This window comes from Borostomias antarcticus (assembly GCF_949987555.1).
Source record: "Borostomias antarcticus genome assembly, chromosome: 21".
NCBI classification, from domain to species: domain Eukaryota; kingdom Metazoa; phylum Chordata; class Actinopteri; order Stomiiformes; family Stomiidae; genus Borostomias; species Borostomias antarcticus.
The window spans coordinates 20,748,593-20,773,293 of NC_140254.1; the positions used below are offsets into that span (position 1 = coordinate 20,748,593).

Genomic DNA, 24,701 nt, shown 5'->3' on the forward strand with positions numbered 1-24,701 from the left:
CGGAATCGTTAAGGATTTTGTCCAACGATTCCAAGGAATCGATTCACTCGGAACCGGTTCTCAACAAGAACCGGTTTTCAATTCCCATCCCTACTCTACAGTCAGATCTGATTATCCTGATGGCTGGTTCTTCAACCTACTGATGATCATGCATTTGGCCCACATGTGCACTTGCTACATACAAACTGAAAACGATAGCAGGACTAGCCTACCTGACTGCTCTCAACATCATTCTACTTTCTGTTCCTCTTCAAATATTGTCGGATGTCCATCTGGAAAATGTAGACTTTAGGATCCGCCAGTTCTCATCAGCGAATGATAAGATCAAATAGGCCAGAGATGGGCAGGAGCTGTCGACACTTCTTACTGGAACGTTCTCTAGATCTAGGCTGTATATGAGTCCACTTATTGATTACAAACATTCATATATTTTAAACTGCTATGTACCCTAGTGAGGAGTAGGCTAGGTAGCCTACCAGCATATTTTGGTCCAATTCAAACACTGGTTAAACACTCGCCTACATTATTTTGTAATAGGCTCTTTTGACTTGACCACAGAAAGCAGCATTAACCCAAGCTATTGTTGAAAATAAAAATGCGGGCACGATATTGTCATGATTTTGAAGGTGCATTTAGGCAGAAATATTTAAGTTTTAAATTTAAGACTGTAATAAACAGTATAGAGTAATTTGTATTATTATTTTTTTGTATCAAATGTATGGTGTGGCGGCAAGGATTTTGCCGTGGCGCGACACCACGGCAAAACCTTACCAGCGGAAACACTGAATTCAGTGGGTGAGTGAGCCTCGTCATGGCTCCAATCAATGGTTGGCAAGTCTTTACCGTTAATACAGGATTGCCCAGTATAGAAAAATAAAACACACTTTCAATACTGAATCAATACGAGACGTGATTTTCCTGTATTTATGTGCACAGAACTGTAGGGTGACGGAGGCTGTAGAAATGGAGAGAGAGAGAGCAAGAGAGAGATAGAGGAAGATGGAGAGCAAGAGAGAAATGACACAGACGAGAGCAGCGGGCCCAAATCCAGTCCAACACACACAAATGGATGCTTTTCAGGCACTCAACCCCCCCCCCCACACACACACACACACACAACCACCCCCCGGTCCCCAAGAGGAGGTGGCGGCTTAATGATGATAATGACAGGCCATTAAATGTGTCAGTAGATTATCGACCCCCCCCCCCCCCCCCCACCCCCTCTCGAAGCCCTGTCTGATGAAAACACCACGCTGCTGCTTTTACTACGAAGGCCTGGACCAAACTTGGCCATTACAGCAACCGGGTCCGGATAACGTGTTTGGGTGAGAGCTACCTTTCCATGTTTTTCAATGTTTTGGCAGTAGAGAGAGCGGCCAGCAAGGAAGAGAGATGGAAAAAGAGAGAGAGGGAAAGATGGGGGGGAGAAAAGGAGAGAGGTAGAGAGAGAGAGAGAGAGAGAGAGAGAGAGAAAGTGAGAAAGAGAGAAAGAGAAAGAGAGAGAGAGAGAGAGAGAGACCCAGGGGAGAAGGTGGGAGTCCTGGCATACCTGATGCAGCTGTAGTGTTTGAAGGTGCTGGCGGCCTTCTGGCATTCCAGACACAGCTGAATGGCCCCTGGGTAGTCCTCCTCCTACAAGAGAGAACGCAGAGAAACAGGTCAACCAAGGTCGTTTCTGTTCCCAGCTTTGCATCTGTGTGTGTGTGCGTGTGCGTGTGCGTGTGTGCGTGTGTGCGTGTGCGGCCGTACAAACGTCAGAGAAAGCACAGATGAATCCCAGAGAGGGTTTATTCCCTCTATGTTTTTCTCTGTCTGGTTTGTCCAACAAAACCACTTGTTTGCGTCAGATCTCACCTGAACAACAGTTCCACATGGCCGGCGGCTGGGTTCAACTGGCTCACCTTACAATCTCACTAAGCCAAGCTAAGTAGCTACAGATCCTGGTCCCTCAGGAACTGTGAGGATCTGGGTCTCATCATCAACATGCCTCCGACTTAGCCTTGCATCACTAGCTTTTTGATGATTGACCTTTGCAGCACCGTCTTGTGTGTGGGTGTGTGTGTGCGTGCGTGCAGTGTGTGTACAGTCTGTGTGTGGAGAACCGCTCCAAACACAGTGTTCACACAACGTCTTTGTTTCAAGGGGCGACTGTAGCTCAGTTGGTAGAGCGGGTCGTTCAATGATCGAAGGGTCAGTGGTTCGAATCCCAGCTCCGACTGTCCACATGTCGAAGTGTCCTTGAGCAAGACACCTAACCCCAAATTGCTCCCAATGAGCAGGTTAGCACCTTGCATGGCAGCTGCCGCCATTGGTGTGTGAATGTGTGTGTGAATGGGTGAATGAGAGGCCATTATAAAGCGCTTTGAGTGCCGCTAAGGTGGAAAAGCGCTATATAAGTGCAGACCATTTACCATTTACCATTCTGTGTGTGTGTGCGTGTCTTACCTCAAGCATCTCGCTGAGTCTTACATCTGTCCTTTGCTGTTAAAGAAAATAGAAAATCTGAGAAGTTAGGTTCTCCACTACAACATCACAGTAGACGAGTAGAGAAGTTGCATTCCCCACTACAACATCACAGTTGGCATCTATCCAACAGATGGATAACCGACTTAATTATACTGTAGCACTTTAGTAAGACGAGCGTTTGTGTGTGTGCGTGTGTGCGTGTGTACTGTATACGGCTGAATAGCTCAGGAGGTAGAGCGGGTCGTCCAATGATCGTAGGGTCGGCGGTTCGAATCCCGGCTCCTCCTGACTATGTCGAAGTGTCCTTGAGCAAGACACCGAACCCCAAATTGCTCCCAATGAGCAGGTTAGCGCCTTGCATGGCAGCTGCCGCCATTGGTGTGTGAATGTGTTTGTGTGTGAATGGGTGAATGAGAGGCCTTCATTGTAAAGCGCTTTGGATAAAAGCGCTATATAAGTGCAGTCCATTTACCATTTACGTGTGTTTGCATGTGTGGTGACACAGCTATTACCAGGGTCTTGATGGTCCTCAGCGACTTCAGCAGGCCCGTCAGCAGCTGCCTCCTCCTCTGATTGGCCAGCAGACCCAGACTGGCGCCAGTAAAGCCCTCCTTCGCAACACTCAGCTGCCTAGACACAGGAAATGACGTCAATGCCACATTCTCCACGCGCGTCGTTTTCAAAACAGCATGCGATGGCAATCGACAGTATACCGACAAAGTTAGCATCCAGGTGAATTCATATGATTCCCACAGGGCAATGCTATTAATGTACAATTCATGTACTGGGCTTTGCCAAGGCATTCCACACATGGTGTTAGAGTACTTACCTCCTCGCGTTTGTGCAGATCACAGCTGCCAGCTGCAGGTTAGTCTGTAAAGATGTCACCCTCTCAAGCTCCTGCAAGACAGCGACAACGTTGAAGCAGGTTAAAAGTTAGTCTGTGCTTGCTTCATATGTGTTATTATTTAACCAGACAGACCAATTAAAACAGATTATTTTTATCCATGACGGCACGTGTGATGTTTCGTCAGTGCCCACGGGCTCAGTCTTTATTGGGGTCAACTCAGAAAGGATATGGACAGACGGACCGATGGACACACGCACACAACTACAGCCTGTTTCCCTGATACACTCCACTGTGTGCTTTGAGAAAGTAGGAAAGAATGCCCCAGAACCTATGATAGAACTCCCAGAACCTATGATAGAACTCCCAGAACCTATGATAGAACTCCCAGAACTTATGATAGAACTCCCAGAACTTATGATAGAACTCCCAGAACCTATGATAGAACTCCCAGAACCTATGATAGAACGTGACAAACACACACAACTACAGCCTGTTTCCCTGATACACTCCACTGTGTGCTTTGAGAAAGTAGGAAAGAATGTCACAATTATCTTATCTAACCGACTGTGTATTGAGCACCAGAATACCATGTGATCCCGACATTCACAAAATCGGGTTAAAAAGCGGAAAACCCCTGAGGGAAAGAGGGAATGGGCGGCTTCACTTCATGAGAAGAGCCGAGAGTCGGGTCAGCCTCTTCAAAGGGAAGGGACATGCCCTCAGCTAAGGCCCAAGCCCTGTTTTCTGTCATCCTCTAACTGAAGACCCAGCTGTCCCCGCCAGAGGTAGGAAAACACTCGTCCCCTGATCTCCTCTTCGTAATTCAACCACTTCACAGAAAAGAGGCAGTGTTGAAGCAAACATCGTAACACTGTCATGTTTTAAATCAACTGTTAAGTGTATTTCGTACAGGGTGGAAAATCGACTGAGAGATAAAAAAAAAATAAAAAAAATAAAAAGACACAAAGCTGTAACTGAGTAGGGGTTCGTCCCAGGAGGAACTCATAAACCATCTCATTCTGCTGTCCCCCCTTTGGATAATCACGCCTCCTGATCTGTGGTTACACAGCAGTGTTGAAACCAAGTTCCCAGAACCGCTCCAAACACAGTGTTCACACAACGTCTTTGTTTCAAGGGGCGACTGTAGCTCAGTTGGTAGAGCGGGTCGTTCAATGATTGAAGGGTCAGTGGTTCAAATCCCAGCTCCGACTGTCCACATGTTGAAGTGTCCTTGAGCAAGACACCTAACCCCAAATTGCTCCCAATGAGCAGGTTAGCACCTTGCATGGCAGCTGCCGCCATTGGTGTGTGAATGGGTGAATGAGAGGCCATTGTAAAGCGCTTTGAGTGCCGCTAAGGTGGAAAAGCGCTATATAAGTGCAGTCCATTTACCATTCAAGGGTGCGGCGATGCTGGCATCTTGATCATCCAGCTGGACGGTTTGGTGAGGCTGCCATGCAAACTCTTTTTGAAGTCGACGCTAGGCACATTGTTTGATGTCTAAACTCACTAACAATTCATTAGCTCAAAACAAGCTTCATTAGAGCTCGCTATTGATGGGTGCACTGCACACTAGGGGATAATCAGATCGCATAAATATAACATTATAAGAAACATAACACCGAAAAATGTTACAAATAAATAAAATAGAATGGCGACTATGTTAGCTAGATAATAGTAACAACCTACGTACACAGTAGAGATCAAAAAGGTATGTTTTAAGATCTCACTTAAAGGTTTCCACAGTTTCAGCCCTTTTACCAACGCATTTCCCCACCTCAACTTGAATCGACTCAACTCTTCACTGCCACGCCCCCCGTGTCAACCTCAATGAGCTCCAGAATTCTAGAATGGTAAACCAGACTCATCGGCATAGAAAAAAAATACTTTTTCGAGACTTTCATCTGTCCAGAGTGATTTGGGTTTTCCCAGAAAATGGGGCACCAATCGGGAGACTGCATTCTAACAGCTGTTCCGCCCCCAGTCCCTGATTGGTTCCTGTAGATTGAAATACAGGAGTCAGCTAGTAGTAGAACAGCAATGGCAGCTCCTGAAGCAATGAGCGGTAACATTAACATTAGAAGAATAAACACAGCCATAAGTTATGGCAGAAATAGCAATTAAAGAAGAAAAAAAGAATACACTAGCAGAGTTTCTCAGCGGAAAAGATGCTTTTGCCGTTCTTCCGACTGGATTTGGTCTACTGTATGTTTTGTTACACTGATTGGCTGAAGGAGTTTGTCCGTCAAGGCAAGTACTCCCACCCATTGGACACCGCCCAGAGCGAGTTAAGTCTTATTGTGAAAATGTTTTTTTAATCACTATGAGTCTGGTTTACCAGGCTACCAGAATTCACCGAAAGATTTATGCTCATTTGAACATACACTTAATGAGAGAAACGGGTATACAAATGACATGTTCAGCGATGTTATTATTATAACATTTACTATGGCAAGAAGTTACTGTACATGTCTCTATTTCAGTGTACTGTAGCATGACCACGGTCTTTCAACCCCATGTGAATTTCATCCCGTATGCGTTATTTTTTTGCGGCCACTCGCAGCTCTAGCTCGCTCAGTCGGTTGGTTGGTATTGGTCCACAAAAATGTCCAAAGTGCAATGTGGCACCACAGCTGTTACTAATCCACTAATTAGACACACGAGAGGACATTCAGCCAGATTGAAAATGCTTGAAGTCTATAATGTCCCTGAAATGTATTTGTGCATGACCATGGAGTGATTTATAGACTAGTAAAATAATAATCTTAAAATCTATCAAAATCAATGTTAAGACTGGTGTGATGGGTGCTCTCTGTCTAGGCTTGGTGAGAACTTGTGCTTCAGCATTCGGTATCATTTATAGTTTACTAATAGCTTTTTTTGGTAGACCAGACAAGTAACTATAATCCAGCCTAGTGATAAAAGCATGCCTGAGTCTTTCAGTGTGAGCCTGAGAGAGAAGAGGTTGCACCTTATGCCTACAATACACTAGAAGACTTTGAAAATACTTTGAAAATACCAGAGTCTGACATCCTCTCACATCTTAAAATAGACGTGTCAGGATTTTAGTCACAGGCTAAAAGATTTCACAAAGACTGGAATATTGTAGGGTCATTATTTCAAGACTACATTTCAAGGGCTGCAGCAATTTCTGTATACTTTTTTCCTTTGTCCACTCCATCGTGGTACAAATATCAACCCGGTTTGGTGTTTGGTGCTGGAGAGAGTGCACCTGCTTGTGGACAATGTTCCCGTCATTGAACTTAACTAGATTAAATTTATTTATTTATCACATGTAATGTATGTGTACAGTTACAGTGACATGTTGCTGCCAGCTCCAAGATTATGCTCAATACAGATAAACTTTGTTCCGCCGACACCTCAAGTCACTGCGCAAGACGTTAACAGCTCGTGTGGCGCTGACAAGGTGACTGGTCCGATCAGGCTGGGGCGCCGGTTGAAGGTGTCACATAACAGACACCTGACTGAGTCCATATACTCCTGCACTGCAGTGTGATGACCCTGTGACCCAGAACCTATGATAGAACTCCCAGAACATATGATAGAACTCCCAGAACCTATGATAGAACTCCCAGAACCTATGATAGAACTCCCAGAACTTATGATAGAACTCCCAGAACTTATGATAGAACTCCCAGAACATATGATAGAACTCCCAGAACTTATGATAGAACTCCCAGAACTTATGATAGAACTCCCAGAACATATGATAGAACTCCCAGAACTTATGATAGAACTCCCAGAACCTATGATAGAACTCCCAGAACTTATGATAGAACTCCCAGAACCTATGATAGAACTCCCAGAACTTATGATAGAACTCCCAGAACTTATGATAGAACTCCCAGAACATATGATAGAACTCCCAGAACTTATGATAGAACTCCCAGAACCTATGATAGAACTCCCAGAACTTATGATAGAACTCCCAGAACCTATGATAGAACTCCCAGAACTTATGATAGAACTCCCAGAACCTATGATAGAACTCCCAGAACTTATGATAGAACTCCCAGAACTTATGATAGAACGTGAAAAACAGTGCAAATTAAAACATTTAGATACAGAGCATACTGTACACAGAGGAGTATAAAGGTATACACACCTATTATAGGCTTTAAATGAGTGAGTTTTCAGCCTCTCTGTCATTGGGGGAAAGGCTATCCCACGAGGGAGGTGCACTAGAGGGACAGGCCCCGCCTCTCATGGTGGATCATTTTTAGTCTGGGGACTACAAGCACAGCTACATAGAGAAACAGAATGTGAGCTTGCGCGGTCAGGATGGTCTCTCAAAGCTAGTACAAGTAGGCCAGAGTCAGAGAAAGAAACAGAGGGGTCGTGCAGCACAGAGGGGCTGAAGAAGCAGGGATAGGTAGGAATGGCCAGGGCCATGTAGGGTCCTGTGATCAATCTTCTTCACAGGGAGCCAGTGGGGATGCTTTAGTATGATCATCTTTTTTTTAACGCCCCAATTCTGGGCTATGTGTTTAGTTTATGTATTCAGCACATAATAAAGACAGTGCTAAGAGGAGAATAAAGCCACGAGGGCTTGTACAAAGCTCCACTATAATCAACAATAATCAAAATTGAGACTATGTACACTCAATACATGTGAACAGGACAAGAAAAAAACAGAAAACAAACAAGAAAAAAAACAGAAAACAAACACTAGGAAAACAAAAATGATACAAAGCACGCTCCAAACAGGAACAAAATAAGAAGAGAGAATAGAAATAATGGGGGAGAGAACAAAATGAGTGAAGGGGGAAAACCAAAGGAAACCAACCCAGAAGTGAAGACATCCAGCCCCAGTTCTATGGTTATGTACAGGCAAGGCTTCTGGAAGGAGAGCAGAACCCTGAGGGAATGGATCCAGGAAGAGCTCCCTCCCCCACATCCTGTTCCCTGGCTGAGAGCAGAGCCGCCTGGTCCCAGTCCACCAGGCCTCACTCTGCTCCAACACGGGAGGGCCAACCACAACTACCCAGTCCCACAGCCATTTAAGCCTCTGTGTTGAGCAGAGACAGATGCAGGCTACTTAGCTGGCAAGCTTACGGTGCTGCTAGCTAGCATGCCAGAGGAGCCTGAGGCTAGGGTCAGTCATAGTAGTATAATACTACAATTCCCATTTCAGTTTGTTAGCCTGCTGAGAGGAAGGGAGTTAGTGGGCGATGGGAGTTTGAGTTTCTTCCGACAGCTCAGGAGGATGCAGTGAGGGGATCTAGTTGAGCCCCAGGTGCATGCTGGGATACGAGTCTATATGAAGGCCAGCCTGGCTTATGTGTGTTGGCTGGCTTGTTTCTGTGCGGGACTGGTAGGATGGTAATGTCTGATAAATAAAGATGGGTCTTGTCACCTGGACACATCAGTTCCAATGCTAATCCAGCACAATAAGAGTGGGATAGCCAGTAAGCTCATGGGCTCACAACAACTAGCAGCAGCTTCCATAACATTAATGGTAGCGGTAGGACGGTAATGTCTGATAAATAAAGATGGGTCTTGTCACCTGGACACATCAGTTCCAATGCTTCCAATGCTAATCCAGCACAATGAGAGCGGGATAGCCAGCTAGCTCATGGGCTCACAACAACTAGCAGCAGCTTCCATAACATTAATGGTAGCAGTCAGTGGCTAAAGCAGTTACACTGTTGATTCCTGTAATGTTGGGTGTTTTGCTGCAATGGGTTCAACTTTTGTTTCTGGATAAAGGTCATGACTTGCTGTTTTGCACTTCCCTTTAGGTGGTGAATAAGTAGACCCAGGACACAGTGGGTTATTTGGACATCTACTAGGAACGGGGTGGCCAACCAGTCAGAGACTAAGAGCCACAAAAATGACTGTGGTACCACCCAGAGCCACACCATATATACCAGCGTTTCTCAACCTTTTTTTCTGTCACCGCACCCTTCATAAGTACTTAAAATCCCAAGGCACCCTAGTCTAAAATAAGAAGAAACACGTTATTGTCCATTAAATATACATTTAAAGTTAATTTATTTAAAATTAATACATACAACAAGATATTTTCTGACATAATGTATTTTGGACTGGGTTGGGCTGGGTTAGGCTGGACTGGACTGGGCTGGGTTAGGCTGGACTGGACTGGACTGGGTTGGGTTGGGTTGGGCTGGGCTGGGCTGGGCTGGGCTGGGCTGGGCTGGGCTGGGCTGGGCTAGGCTGGGCTGGGCTGGGCTGGGCTGGGCTGGGTTAGGCTGGACTGGACTGGACTGGACTGGACTGGACTGGACTGGACTGGGCTGGGCTGGGCTGGGCTGGGCTGGGCTGGGCTGGGTTAGGCTGGGCTGGGCTGGGTTAGGCTAGGCTGGGCTGGGTTAGGCTGGACTGGGCTGGGTTAGGCTGGACTGGACTGGGTTAGGCTGGACTGGACTGGGTTAGGCTGGACTGGGCTGGGTTAGGCTGGACTGGACTGGGCTGGGTTAGGCTGGACTGGGCTGGGTTAGGCTGGACTGGGCTGGGCTGGGTTAGGCTAGGCTGGGCTGGGCTGGGCTGGGCTGGGCTGGGTTAGGCTGGACTGGGCTGGACTGGACTGGACTGGACTGGACTGGACTGGACTGGACTGGACTGGACTGGGCTGGGCTGGAGATTTGAGGCTTTGAAATGTCCCAATGATGTCTGGCATATCAGACAGAATGGCTTACCATTACGTTCTATGAAGAAAAAATGACTCTCCCACTCGGGTAAAAAATGTCCTGTGTTCGTCTTCATATTTTCTTTTCGCTGCGCATTTCTTTCCAGCCATTCTTTGGTTGTGTAGGCTACAGTAGCCTAGGCTAGCTTTTGTCGTAAAAGAGAATGACCCACGCAAAGCAAATTATTTTGTTTACAATTATTTTGTTACCAAGGTGATTTGCTACCTATATGATTGGTTTGAAATGGTTCTCATGCGACTTCCTCACGACCTAGCGAAACGAATCATTATGATTTTATGACAAATCTGCAATAAACTAAAATGGGCAGGAAGAAATGCACAGCGAAACTAGAGAGAGAGAGAGAGAAACTTTCTTAAGGAATGAATGAATTTATTTTTTTAATGAAAGGATGGAAGAGCCGCAAGCCAACTTTTTTTTTAATCAATGAATGGAGGAGCCGCACAATGACGGGCAAAGAGCCGCGGGTTGGCCACCCCTGTACTAGGATCTTGATATTATATTGATATGAAGATATGAAAGTAAAGTATTTGCCCTTAGAAGTAAATTGTAATTAAAATGGTTATTAGCTAAGTAACCTAAGTGTAGGCAGATTTGAAAGGTCAATTGTAATAATATCATGAATGAACAATTGTAAACATAGTACTCAACAGGCAGGGTTGGGGAGTAACGGATTACATGTAACGCCGTTACGTAATCAGATTACAAAAACACAGTAACTGTAATCCGTTACAGTAAAATTTAAAATATAATCTAGATTACAGTTACATTTGCATAGTAACGGGGATTACAGGCGTGATTACAATCACCCCTCGCCTCCTCATCAGTTTTACAAAATAGCTTAAAAAAAAAAAAAAGAAGTAGTCTAGTAATAGAAATTGCGCGCAGCGCGCCAACAAGATTCCCACTGATGTGCTCGTTGTGAATGGACCAGCAAAAGACTGTTGTCTGGCATGAGTGAGCGGAATGCGACAACGGGACTGAGAAGGGCGACATTTCAACCAGACATTCCAGTGAAACCAGGTTGTCAAAATAACTTACCTGATATAAAATGGGCACCGCAAACGCAGGCATTTCTGATGATGTCCTCATTCCAGTCCGTACCATGGATGTATTGGTCCGTATGCTTAATAATGGCGATTTCGTCTGTCTTCCTCTGCTACTGTTTCAAGAATGCGTGCGCATACTTGTGCTGACTAGGCTGTAAAAGGGTCTATAATTAACAAATATGACCCACGCTTCTATAACATCCAGTGACAAAATATGTCATGGTACCTTGGTATGTCCACACCAAGGATTGAACTCACAACCTTCGCGGTGATGGGCAGCGCACATGGAGGTATAATATAAACAGCTCACTATCCACTCTGCCACCGCTGACCTGGGAAATCTGTGGAGTCTTTTTGTTTTGATGTTCTGGGACCACTGCCTCTTGTGGTAGCAACAATAGAACTGCAGGTCAACAACGACAGGGGATGGAGCGACAAATAGGATTCCCTCTTCTTGGTGTGTCGGCTTACAGCCAACACACAAAAAAGAGAGACAGAAATAGGAGGTATGAGGTTTAGAGGGGAAGACGTGATGTCACTAGGGCTGTTCACACACATGCAAGCACAGATGGACACATGGAAGCGGGCGATCACAAACACAAACTTATGCCTGCAGGAGACGGGAGACATGGAGACACGCGCGCACGTGCACACACACGCACGTGCACACACACGCACGTGCACACACCGGAGTCAAGGTGAGTTAGTAGAATGTTTGGTCACCAGAGACATCTTTTTACAGTGTTCTGTATTCATGTATGCCTGTGCTCCCCGACCCCTGACCCCTGACAATTGACTATGCATCAGCTCCCGTCCCTTTCAAATGAAGCCGTGTGGGGACTGCCTTAGGACTCGTGAGAACAGGACTGTGGAGACTGCCTTAGGACTCCTGAGAACAGGACTGCAGAAACTAAAGGATATGCAGCACAATGTAACACACATTAACACACACAGCAACTCACTTTCACAGACGCACTTTCAAATAGCCCAATATTAGCTTAACACAGAAGCACACACACACACACACATGCAATTTATCATTAACTAGGAGAACCTAGAGGAGAAAGTGTCTGAGCTTATTTGATGAGTATTAGGGAGCTGGTCAATTTGAGAGACATGGAGGAGAGACAAAGCACTAATGGGAATTTCAATGCCCCCTGTAAGTGGCTGAACGGCAAAATAATTAAATATCAGCCAAGAGATTCTGTCTCCATTGCTTTACCTGCCCATGCGTCACAGGGCAATTCATTACGCCTGGGGCGAGGCTCTGGTACCAATCTATTTCTCCTCGCAGCCTCTCTGTGTGCTCCAGTTTAACTCGGGTAATTTGCTTCAAAAACAGGATGGGGCTGTTCAGGTGTACGCCAGGGCTGACATTTACCTTTGTCTAAATTCTGTCACTCAAGAAATGATTGTCTGAAAATCTCATCCTAATGAGCAGATGATAAATGAGTTTGGGGGGGAAAGGAACATTATTTTAATCATTGTGAAATGATAAAACTAATGGGGGGGGGGGGGCGGGGGGTTGCTGACAGGCAATTGTGATTGTCGTGCGATTTGTTGACGGGGGGGTTGTTTACTTTTCACAGTTTTTTCTTCTTCTTCCGTTTTCTTTTTCTACTCCTCTTGCCGCCCCCTGCGAGATGCCGCCATGGGAGGCTGCCCATGTCGCCCATGCCTAAATACGCCACTGTGTGTGTGTGTGTGTGTGTTGTGCAACTTGTGTATAATAATAAATAAAGTGGATTTCATCTTTCATCTTCATCTTTATCTTAAGAATGCCTTAAGAATGGCGTCCCCCAGGGATCTGTCCTAGCCCCCCTCTTTTATAATATCTACAGCTACGACCTGCCGATCACAGTCACCAGGAAGTACGCCTACGCAGACGACCTCTCGCTGGTGTACTCAGCTGGAGACTGGCAGGCCGTGGAGGAGACCCTGAGCCAGGACATGCAGGCACTAGCGCAACACCTCCGGAAATGGAGATTTAAGCTCAGCACGGTGTCGTTAACAACAAGGAAGCCCAACGTGAGCTCCGAATACACATCGATGGAACACTCCTGCCATGCTGCGCCGATCTATCTCGGCGTGACATTGGACAGGTCGCTTGCGTTCCATCGACACCTCAGGTCACTGCGCAAGAAGTTAACAGCTCGCGTGGCACTGATGAGGCGACTGGTCCGATCAGGCTGGGGCGCCGGCGCAAAAACACCCCAGCCTTGGTCTACTGGACCAGGGAATATTGCGCACTGGTTTGGTGTTGCAGCGCTCACACCGGCCTCATCGATCCGCCTATCAACGAAGCCTTGCGCCATCGTGACAGGATGCCTGCATCCCACTCCTGTGGACAACCTTCCCATTCTTGCAGGCATCCAGCCCGCTGTCCTCCGCCGCACAGGAACCACAGCACGTCTCGCCTGCCGGGCCGTGGAGCCTAACCACCTGCTCTACGACAGGCTCACTGCAACAGCAGAGCCTTCCTGGTACCTCAAGTCGAGACACCTTTTTGTGCCTGCCGCATGGGATCTCCTGCAGCAATGCAGAGGTCTTAACATCAGTGAGGCAGGATGGGTGGACTACACCTGGTGTGCGGAGTGGGAGGCGAACACCTCCAGACTCCGTGATTTCATCCTGACTACCAGTCCTTCCCCTACCGGGATGGACTTTCCCAGACCAGCATGGGTGAGGCTTAATCGTCTCCGGAACGGTGTCGGACGCTTCCGCTCATCGATGCACGGATGGGGCTTGGCGTCCTGTGCGGCCTGCGAGTGTGGCGCTGAGGAACAAACCGCAGAGCACGTCATCCAGGTGTGGAGGTGTGCCCGGATATAGCCCGGGTGACCCCCTCACCCAGGCTCGGGGTGCTAAAAGGATAACCCCTCGGCCCCGAGCCTGGGGGGATAGGACGAATCAACCAACCTACCCAAACCAAGAAGAAGAAGAATCTGTATTTTTAATCTTCCATAGTTTCTCAGAAATCTAGCTCACAATCTAGCTCACAGATGAATATGAAGGAGAATGAAACCTCCAACTACAGTACCTCACGAGGCAGTGACTTAGAAACCGACAAAACGGCAGCTGCTTTTTTGGGGGGGGTTGCTAAGATCAGTACCTGAGAGAAACAGAACAGGGGACAAAAGTCACTATAATTGAACTAGATATAGGTGTGTGTTCGAAGGCTAAACATAGCCTCTGCTGTTTTAAAGTGAGTGAAGAAAAAAAATAGGGATATATTCGGGATTATATATTATAAAGGATATATTTGGGGACATTGATGGAGCAAGGGGAAACCTGAAAGTCAAACATCTGGACGGCGCTGGGTTTTCAGACGGGACAAAGGAAGGTGGTCTCACTACCTCTTCACATTCCGGATTCTGCCTAAAATGGACTCCCACATGCTCCATGTCCACAGTAACTAATACCACGAGTTCACCACGAGGTGTTTGATTCAGACAATCTAAACTTGGACTCAAACGTATCTAGGTAACCTAACAAGAGTACCAAATGACAAGTATGATGATGACAAGAATGGGCACAGCACAACACGCCATGGTTACAACATTTCCCACATCGTCTTTGGCGACAAAAACATGAAGCAAATTGGCACAATCCTAACTGCACAGTCAAGAGTTCTGACAACACCGAGGAGCTAAAGAAAGAAAAGCATCGATCAGAGTTAGTTGAGTCGAAGTAGAAATGTAAACCGTACTGTGGTTGGCATCCTGTTTGAGGAAAAAACCGCAGGACGTTTATGTAAAGGGTATAAAAATCCTACCTTGACGTAGGAGGGCTGTTTCTCCAGAATGAGATCGGCAACCTTTTTGGAAACCTGCAGAAAAAGCATAGACAACGTGGTCAGAAACGGCGTATTCCAGTGGTGACGGAGGCCATTATCTAACTGGTATCGTATTGAAGGTGAAGAAAGAAAGAGGATAACAGAAGGCAAAGATAATGAAGACTTTATCTTCTTTCTCCTCTCTTTTGCTACAATAGTGTGACCTTCCTCTTATAGGACTCTTTCTGACGAGAATCTCTACAAGACAGAGGACGGCCGAATGCCGACGATGAGATTGAATAAAGTTTTATCATTATTGTTATTATTATTTCTATTCATTATTATTATGTATATGGTGAATATACTATGCCATATCAGGGTTTTTCCTGGTTCAGAATGGGTCTTTGGGGGGGTGATGCGCACACAATTTTGGGGGGAACCCTCAGTTTTATGGCGAGTAGCCTACCAGCATATATAGGCCTATATTCTTTGCTGTCGTTCTGACTGAGCTACCTTTTCACAATCGTGGGAAATCTCCAGACTATGACACAGTGGATATGAAGACAAAATGTTTAAGATGCTGATAATTCATAGACAGGTTCTCTCGATTACTAGTGGTCTAAACCGTGGACAATGCAAGAAAGAGGGATGGGCTGCACTCAAAACAAGCTATCAGACACATTTGGAGAGGGGTTGAATTGCGATTTTTATTCTCAATTTTTAGCATTATGGAACTGGTGATTTTCCTTTGGCTCTGGCTAAAATCTCTTGGGGGGGGGGGGGGGCGCCAAAAAACCTCTATGCAGGAAAAACCCTGCATATGATGTGATTAGAAACGTAAGCATCATCGGTCTAGCTTAACCTTCACTACTTTATCCCTGGGGGCCGGAGGCCTATACGGTATGCGGATGTTTTATTCAGCGGGGTGTGTGTGTCACACATACTGTCACCCATACTCGACATAGACAAACGCTACAGTGAAGGGCCTACAGCAGTGGCAGAAGAACGCTGTACAAAAGCTAAACCAACACCCTTGCACACAGTTAATACAGCACATGAATACTGAACGTTCAAAGTGTTACTGTGTTCAAAGGGGCGTTCTATTGCAGCGTGCACACACAGACCGAACTGCAATAGTACGCCGCCTTGAACACATTTCATCAGTTTGTCTCTGCTGAGGGGAAGCCAGTACGCTAGGTAAGGGTGTAGTATCAAGATTTATGTCATTACATCCTTCATACTTGTACAATAAGTGAGTAAAATGCTTAGGTTCTGGCTCCTCATCCTTGACAATGACAACAGAATAATAGTTTACAAGATGTTAATAAAGTATGGTGTGTGTGTGTGTAACGTGTAGGTGCGTGAAATGTGCATCGTTTGCATGTTAGTGTGTGTTTGTACACAGTCTTGAGTCTACACAGTCTTGGGTGCGTCTGTGGCACAGCCTGGTTGCCTGCCTGGTTGCCTGCCTGGTTGCCTGCCTGGTGGACAAAGCTGTCCGGGAGCCTGTAGAAGATTTTTAACTGATCTAGTCAAAAAGGATTTGCCAAGATTCGCTCAAAGAAGTTAAGTCTGGTTTATTGAGAAAACATACGAGCGCAAGGACTTCAGGACAACGCACGTGAGTGGTTCATCCAAGAGAAGTGCCGCAGTCTGATTTTGCACGGCCTTATATTCAAGCAATACACAGGTATGGCGCTTCCAGGATGTGATTGGCTAACCCATTGTGCACGTTATATTAAATGGCAGGCGTCATCAACAGTGGTCGAGAATACAGACACATGACATGAGAAAAGACGGTAATTCTTGCAGGGACAAAGGATGGTTATTCTGGAGCAGACAACGTCTAGATGTCTCGACCTCCTGGAGAGGTCATCCTGTATAAGCACAGCTATGTGAAAGGTTGAGGGAGGTGGTGAATTACAAAGGACGTGGTGAAACGTGAAACTACAATTTCTATGACAAGCCCGAGGGTCCGGGCCTGGAGGGCGCCACACCGCTTGCGGCAGCAGCTGAAACGGGCCGTGGCGGCCCTTTGGGCGTCACTGGCGCTCGCGTCGCTGTATAGCTCCTGGATGGAGGGAAGCTCACATCCACTGATGCGTCGGGCAGACCTCCCTACACGCTCAGACACGCTCAGGCACAGAGCGCACGCTGCTCCAGAGCCAGGTCCATGGGGGAGGGAGGGAGAGAGAGAGAGAGAGAGAGAGAGAGAGAGAGAGAGAGAGAGAAAGAGAGAGAGAGAAAGAGAGAGAGAAAGAGAGAGAGAGAGAGAGAGAGAGAAAGAGAGAGAGAGAAAGAGAGAGAGAGAGAGAGAGAGAGAGAGAAAGAGAGAGAGAGAGAGAGAGAGAGAGAGAAAGAGAGAGAGAGAAAGAGAGAGAGAGAGAGAGAGAAAGAAAGAGAGAGAGAGAAAGAGAGAGAGAGAGAGAAAGAGAGAAAGAGAGAGAGAGAGAGAGAGAGAGAGAGAGAGAGAGACGGGGGGGCGTCGCCGCTCACGTATCAATGCAATGCAGTGCATCAATCCATACTCACGTTGGGCCCGGATGTCTGTGTGTGTGTGTGTGTGTGTGTGTGTGTGTGTGTGTGTGTGTGTGTGTGTGTGCGTCAAATTACTCCTCATCATGAGCAACCGCACATGCAACGAAAACAATCTCAAACTCAATTTAGAGTCCAGTCAGCGCAGCCAGATTTCCCCAGCAGAAAGGCTTAGGGAGAAGCACAGGGCGGTTCAGCAGTCATGGAGGCAGGTGGCACTGTTGGAGGATGATCTAGGGGCAGGGCCGTCGTACGGAGCCCAGACGGAGGTGGGCCGGACCTATGGGCGCAAACTAGAGCCCTGAACAAACACAGCTCAGCTGTGAAACACTCTACGCCGAAGACAACAGCACTGCTTGTGGTTTTTGTATGTGTACGTGTGTGACGACATGTTCGCAGGTGTGTGTGTGTTTGTCTGTGTGTGTTTGTCTGTTTGTGTGTGTGTGTAGCTGACAAATATCCTCGGATGCAATCACCATTTTCCCCACTGATTCACAGAGCTTTACCGAGCCCATATCGCCCCCCGTTGGTGGCCAGTGAGGCGTGACTCTTCCCCGGGTCCGTCACTGACTGCGACAGGATGAGTGAATCTGTCTGCAAAGAGCCAGCCATGAAAGAGCCATCTGTATTGCGCCCTGGCCCACCTCCTGGCACCACCTGGACAGAGCTTACCCACGATCCCCCAGAGACGCACGCTGCCTGGGATCAGCCAGCAGTGATGTAATCAACTAATGGTGAGCTTCATTCGTAATTCAGAGGGATGCCCTTGTCAGATTAGGAACTCTACGGCGGACAATCGGTCGATGGACACGAGGAATAATGAATGAGTGGCCTTCACCAGCTGCAGCAAAGTGGTCTACAAGCGTTCAGCCAATCAGGGGAGAATCGAGGGAGTATGGTGACGCGTGGATGAAATACTGACTACTCATCCACACAGGTAGACGTCAGGAAGGGGAGGACGCGGCTAGCGACCAGCGCGCTTCACCGGCAGGCTGAGTTGTTGACGTTTCTGCGTCATCATCGACCAGAGCAACTCTTCCATGAAGTAAGGATGCTTTCGGGTGGCGCCACCAGTATGGCTCTGCATGCTACTAACCCTTTTCTGCCTCCCGTCTCCCTAGTGCCTCTCTCTACCTTCTAACCAGGTCCAGTGGATGCCCCACTGTCACCCGCAGACCACCCTGAGTCCGATAGATACCCCTGTGTCTGCTGTGGATGTCGTAGCATTTAGTTAACACACACACACGAACACACAGATATACACCAGTCCACTTCCGGCTTTAGGCCTGGACCTGGGCCCAGTCCCCCTTCCCCTCACCCGGGTCCGTATCCTTGTCCTACCCCCACCCTACCCCCGACCCCTGCCTCTACCTGGACCCAGGCACACACAGACATACCCCAGTCCTGGGCTCAGATCCCCTTCCCCTCACCCGGGTCCGTATCCTTTTCCTACCCCCTCCCTACCCCAACCCCTGCCTCTATCTGGACCCAAGCACACTCACGCACACACAGACATACACCAGTGTTTGCCATGTCTCTCCTATGATGTTTTTAGCCCTTCTTGCTCTGAAAATGTAATTTAATGTAATTTATTGCTCTATAAATGTTCTTAGCCGTTAGACAAACATACTCCAGGAGCTTGCTCGATCGCCTTGTTGAGAGGGGTCAGGGAAATTTTTTTTTAAAGCTCACTTATCTGGCCCCAGGGTGATTACTGTTTTTTTGCTTCCCTCTGGAATATGTAGAGAGTGGGTCGTATGCCCTCCTCCCTTGTTCTCTGTAAAGCGCATTGTGTTGCCTCTGTGTATGAAATGCGCTATACAAATAAAGCTTTGATTGATTGATTAGACGACTGACCGACCGCAACCTTTGTCGGAACAAAAATGGTTCCGAAGGGAGGGGCCTGCGGAAGGGGGCGTGTCCTAGGCCACGGTGGCAGACGCACTACGCCTCCCAGGATTCCAGAGCGAGCCACGAGGGGTCGGGGAGGATCTCAGCTAGTCAGAAAAGGAAACGAATGATGATGATGATGATGAACGAGCCGCCATTTCGGATTTGTTCAGATTTTGTGGATCAGCCATATTCAGTGGCAACTGGGGCACTTTATTAATGCAATGTCGTGCAACACAAAGATGAACTAGCATTAAAATATGAACAAAAACAGCTTCTGGGAAATCAGGAGCAGAGGAAAAGGAGAGCTATAATCGACTTTCTTGTCACTAATTGCTCACTTTGTGGAAATGGGAGTAAACACAGCTGCTGTTGTAGCGAGTGTTTTTAGCCGTGCATATTGACTTGGGTGAAATTAGTCACTCTGGCTTATTAGGGAGAGACAGAGATTTAAATCAGGCCGCTAAGTAAGGCCTCAACATGGAGTCCAGGAGTCCCGCTCAATATCAATGAACACTCACCCAATCAATCCATACTCACCCGTGTGTGTGTGTGTGTGTGTGTGTCTTGGGTGATGAAGAGGTAGGCCCTGAGAGTCTAGTGAGTCTATCATAGATGGACACAAACGCACACACCACAAATCACTCCTCATCATGAGCGACCGCACATGTAGCGCCCCTCAACGAAAACAATCTCAAACTCAATTTAGAGTCGAGTCAACACAGCGGCCGCACAGGGCCTCGCGCAAGATGGGCCTCGCGTAAGGCCTAATAGACTAGTCAAGATGGGCCCCGCGTGAGACCTAATAGACTAGTCAAGATGGGCCCCGCGTGAGGCCTAATATACTAGTCAAGATGGGCCTCGCTAGGGCCTAATAGACTAGTCAAGATGGGCCTCGCGTGAGGGCTAATAGACTAGTCAAGATGGGCCTCGCTAGGGCCTAATAGACTAGTCAAGATGGGCCTCGCGTGAGACCTAATAGACTAGTCAAGATGGGCCTCGCGTGAGGGCTAATAGACTAGTCAAGATGGGCCTCGCGTGAGGGCTAATAGACTAGTCAAGATGGGCCCCGCTAGGGCCTAATAGACTAGTCAAGATGGGCCTCGCGTGAGACCTAATAGACTAGTCAAGATGGGCCTCGCTAGGGCCTAATAGACTAGTCAAGATGAGCCTCGCGTGAGGGCTAATAGACTAGTCAAGATGGGCCTCGCTAGGGCCTAATAGACTAGTCAAGATGGGCCTCGCGTGAGGCCTAATATACTAGTCAAGATGAGCCCCGCTAGGGCCTAATAGACTAGTCAAGATGGGCCTCGCGTGAGACCTAATAGACTAGTCAAGATGGGCCCCGCTAGGGCCTAATAGACTAGTCAAGATGGGCCTCGCGTGAGGGCTAATAGACTAGTCAAGATGGGCCTCGCGTGAGGGCTAATAGACTAGTCAAGATGGGCCTCGCGTGAGGGCTAATAGACTAGTCAAGATGGGCCTCGCGTGAGGCCTAATAGACTAGTCAAGATGGGCCTCGCGTGAGGCCTAATAGACTAGTCAAGATGGGCCTCGCGTGAGGCCTAATATACTAGTCAAGATGGGCCTCGCGTGAGGGCTAATAGACTAGTCAAGATGGGCCTCGCTAGGGCCTAATAGACTAGTCAAGATGGGCCTCGCGTGAGGGCTAATAGACTAGTCAAGATGGGCCTCGCTAGGGCCTAATAGACTAGTCAAGATGGGCCTCGCTAGGGCCTAATAGACTAGTCAAGATGGGCCTCGCTAGGGCCTAATAGACTAGTCAAGATGGGCCTCGCTAGGGCCTAATAGACTAGTCAAGATGGGCCTCGCGTGAGGGCTAATAGACTAGTCAAGATGGGCCTCGCTAGGGCCTAATAGACTAGTCAAGATGGGCCTCGCGTGAGGCCTAATAGACTAGTCAAGATGGACCTCGCGTGAGGGCTAATAGACTAGTCAAGATGGGCCTCGCTAGGGCCTAATAGACTAGTCAAGATGGGCCTCGCTAGGGCCTAATAGACTAGTCAAGATGAGCCTCGCGTGAGGCCTAATAGACTAGTCAAGATGGGCCCCGCTAGGGCCTAATAGACTAGTCAAGATGGGCCTCGCGTGAGGCCTAATAGACTAGTCAAGATGGGCCTCGCGTGAGGCCTAATAGACTAGTCAAGATGGGCCTCGCGTGAGGCCTAATAGACTAGTCAAGATGGGCCCCGCGTGAGGCCTAATAGACTAGTCAAGATGGGCCTCGCTAGGGCCTAATAGACTAGTCAAGATGGGCCTCGCTAGGGCCTAATAGACTAGTCAAGATGGGCCTCGCTAGGGCCTAATATACTAGTCAAGATGAGCCTCCCTAGGGCCTAATAGACTAGTCAAGATGGGCCTCGCTAGGGCCTAATAGACTAGTCAAGATGGGCCTCGCTAGGGCCTAATAGACTAGTCAAGATGGGCCCCGCGTGAGGCCTAATAGACTAGTCAAGATGAGCCTCCCTAGGGCCTAATAGACTAGTCAAGATGAGCCTCGCTAGGGCCTAATAGACTAGTCAAGATGGGCCCCGCTAGGGCCTAATAGACTAGTCAAGATGAGCCCCGCTAGGGCCTAATAGACTAGTCAAGATGGGCCCCGCTAGGGCCTAATATACTAGTCAAGATGAGCCTCCCTAGGGCCTAATAGACTAGTCAAGATGAGCCTCGCTAGGGCCTAATCGCATACTTCATAATACATAATTCTTACTACCAGTACGTACATACAGCTGCCCTTAGAAAGTACGTACTTTGCAAGCAGTAGTCATCCAATTGGGACATACTACCTTGTCATAACATTGCGCCTTGAAATTTGCCCACATCCGTCGCTGTCCGTAACGTGACATTCGTCTACAGCTGTCAACTCGCGCATGTGACGCACATTTCCGCTGCGCACAGGATTGTGGGTCAGAATAGCCAGAACAGCCTGCTGGCTTGCATACTGCAAAATACGACCGGATGTAGTAGGACATCCTGGTATTTTTGCCATACTGCATGTGGCATACTATGTATTGGGATATACTACATCCTGTTTTGGCATACTATATAGTAGGGTAGTATGCAATTCGGAACGCAGCCATAGACTAATCAACATGGTCCTCGCGTGAGGCCTATCTGTGAGAGCAGATTTTTTTTTTGTGTGTATTAGCTTATGAAACCTTCCCACTTAACATACCTAAAAGGTGTTGTTTTTATTTCCTTTAAAAAACTATAAACCCATAGCTGGTGCATGATAATGCTGTATTATACTGCGTGTGACCTTGATTCATGCCTGGATCACACTAGCGCCGATGTCCATGGCTACGTTTTTGAACGGGGAAAACGATCCGTGATTACACGTGAAATGGCACGTGAACATCTGTTCAGATCTCTTATCACACTAACACGCCCGAAAACGCATATCACACCACCATTAAAGAGCATATCACACAGGTGATTTACCAGTTTGAGCTACAGCGATCAAGGGAATATTTTTCTTGGCTAGTAGCATAGTCTAGAATGTGAGTTTAAAATGCAGCTGTTGAGCCATGCAACCAACGCCAACAGTCACCAACAAATACATTTCCATCCAAAACAAATACCACATTTCCATCCTCGTTTGTCTGGAGCACATTCCCTGCTTTTTGTGATAACAATAGTATAGTCTAGCTGTTCTACTTATTTATTTATGTATATTGTAAGAGATGAATGGTTGTAAACTCCATGAACTCAGTTGGGTATATTACCATTAATTTAAACAGTTCCCTTTGCTTCCCAACCTGAATGAAGCCCATCCATTCAGCCATCTTGTCCCTGGAGGGCAGCGCGTGAGCGCAGCGTTCCCCACGCCTGGATAAGGCCTGCCGGGTTATAGTTCACCATCATCAGGTCGTCCAGACGGACCTCCCATCTTCCTAACTTCCTCTTTTCACTTTTTCCACTAATCCAAACTCCATTATCCAATTCCTATTTTGATTTTTGATCATTGACTCACACACGAACGAACCAATTCCTAGGCTACTGTTCAATGATTACAGGTCAGGATTGCTGACATAAACCCATTCAATACCTCTCGTCATATTATGGGATCTATAATGTGAGGGAGTGATTATAAGGACGTCATTTGGACTGAATTAGACTATTGAATAGAGAATGAAAAAAAGAAGAAGGATTTTGAGCGTGGTTGTGGCTGCGGTAGTGTAATTGCTAGGCGCAAATGCAGGTATTTTTTTTGAAAAACGCAGTAGTGTAATCCAGGCCTCATGTGCGTATTTATGATCCTCACGTGCCAATTTGGCACAGGGCCTCGCACCCCCCTCACAGGGCCTCGCACCCCCCTCACAGGGCCTCACACCCCCCTCACAGGGCCTCGCACCCCCCTCACAGGGCCTCGCACCCCCCTCACAGGGCCTCACACCCCCCTCACAGGGCCTCACACCCCCCTCACAGGGCCTCACACCCCCCTCACAGGGCCCCCCTCACAGGGCCTCGCACCCCCCTCACAGGCCCTCACAGGGCCTCGCACCCCCCTCACAGGGCCTCACACCCCCCTCACAGGGCCTCGCACCCCCCTCACAGGGCCTCAAACCCCCCTCACAGGGCCTCGCACCCCCCTCACGACGGCCCCGTCTAGGAGACCCCAACCGTCAGAACTGGTACGTGTCCAGTTTTGAGTAGTGGGTAGTCTCACACGTGGTCGACCACATGGGTTCAAATCCCCGAAAACAAAGTCCAGTTCAGAGGCACTGGTCCAGGAACCGCTCCTCCTCTTCACCCAATCAAAGAACGAATACAAACGCGGGTTTGCATTTTCTATCAGCCCACTTTTGCGAGGGTTTTGTAAAAAGCAGTTGGTTAGAGGTGCTTCCAATATTTCCAAAATAAGAAAAACACCAATTACAACGAGGTACTTATTGCTTGCCCCCCTTAATATGGCCGAAGTGATAAATGTTCTATTCCCCATTCACTGAAGGGGATATTAGCAGTGATAAATGTTCTATTCCCCATTCACTGAAGGGCATATTAGCAGTGATAAATGTTCTATTCCCCATTCACTGAAGGGCATATTAGCAGTGATAAATGTTCTATTCCCCATTCACTGAAGGGGATATTAGCAGTGATAAATGTTCTATTCCCCATTCACTGAAGGGGATATTAGCAGTGATAAATGTTCTATTCCCCATTCACTGAAGGGCATATTAGCAGTGATAAATGTTCTATTCCCCATTCACTGAAGGGGATATTAGCAGGCAGCCTATAAGTGACCCATCACTGTCCTGCGCTGTCAGGCAGCCGTCTCATGTGGCCGAGGGCTCGGTCTGACACGCTGCCCCCTGGGACGCAGGGGTGTGTGTGTGTGTGTGTGTGTGTGTGTGTGTGTCTGTGTGTGTGTGTGTGTGTGTGTGTGTGTGTGTGTGTGTAGGGACTTCTAAGGGGGTCCTTATCTC

General features: G+C 47.6%; 1 protein-coding gene across 1 annotated transcript in view; it reads right to left on the minus strand.

The window, feature by feature from the left end:
* Positions 1–24,701, minus strand: part of vps50 (VPS50 subunit of EARP/GARPII complex) — a 180,435-nt gene that overhangs the window by 135,251 nt on the left and 20,483 nt on the right. The window contains exons 5-9 of the mRNA XM_084455729.1: positions 14,830–14,883; positions 3,296–3,366; positions 2,979–3,096; positions 2,446–2,481; positions 1,550–1,632 (exon numbers count right to left, since the gene is read on the minus strand). Coding sequence (XP_084311855.1) covers positions 1,550–1,632; positions 2,446–2,481; positions 2,979–3,096; positions 3,296–3,366; positions 14,830–14,883 — 362 coding nt within the window. The remainder of the gene's footprint in view (positions 1–1,549; positions 1,633–2,445; positions 2,482–2,978; positions 3,097–3,295; positions 3,367–14,829; positions 14,884–24,701) is intronic.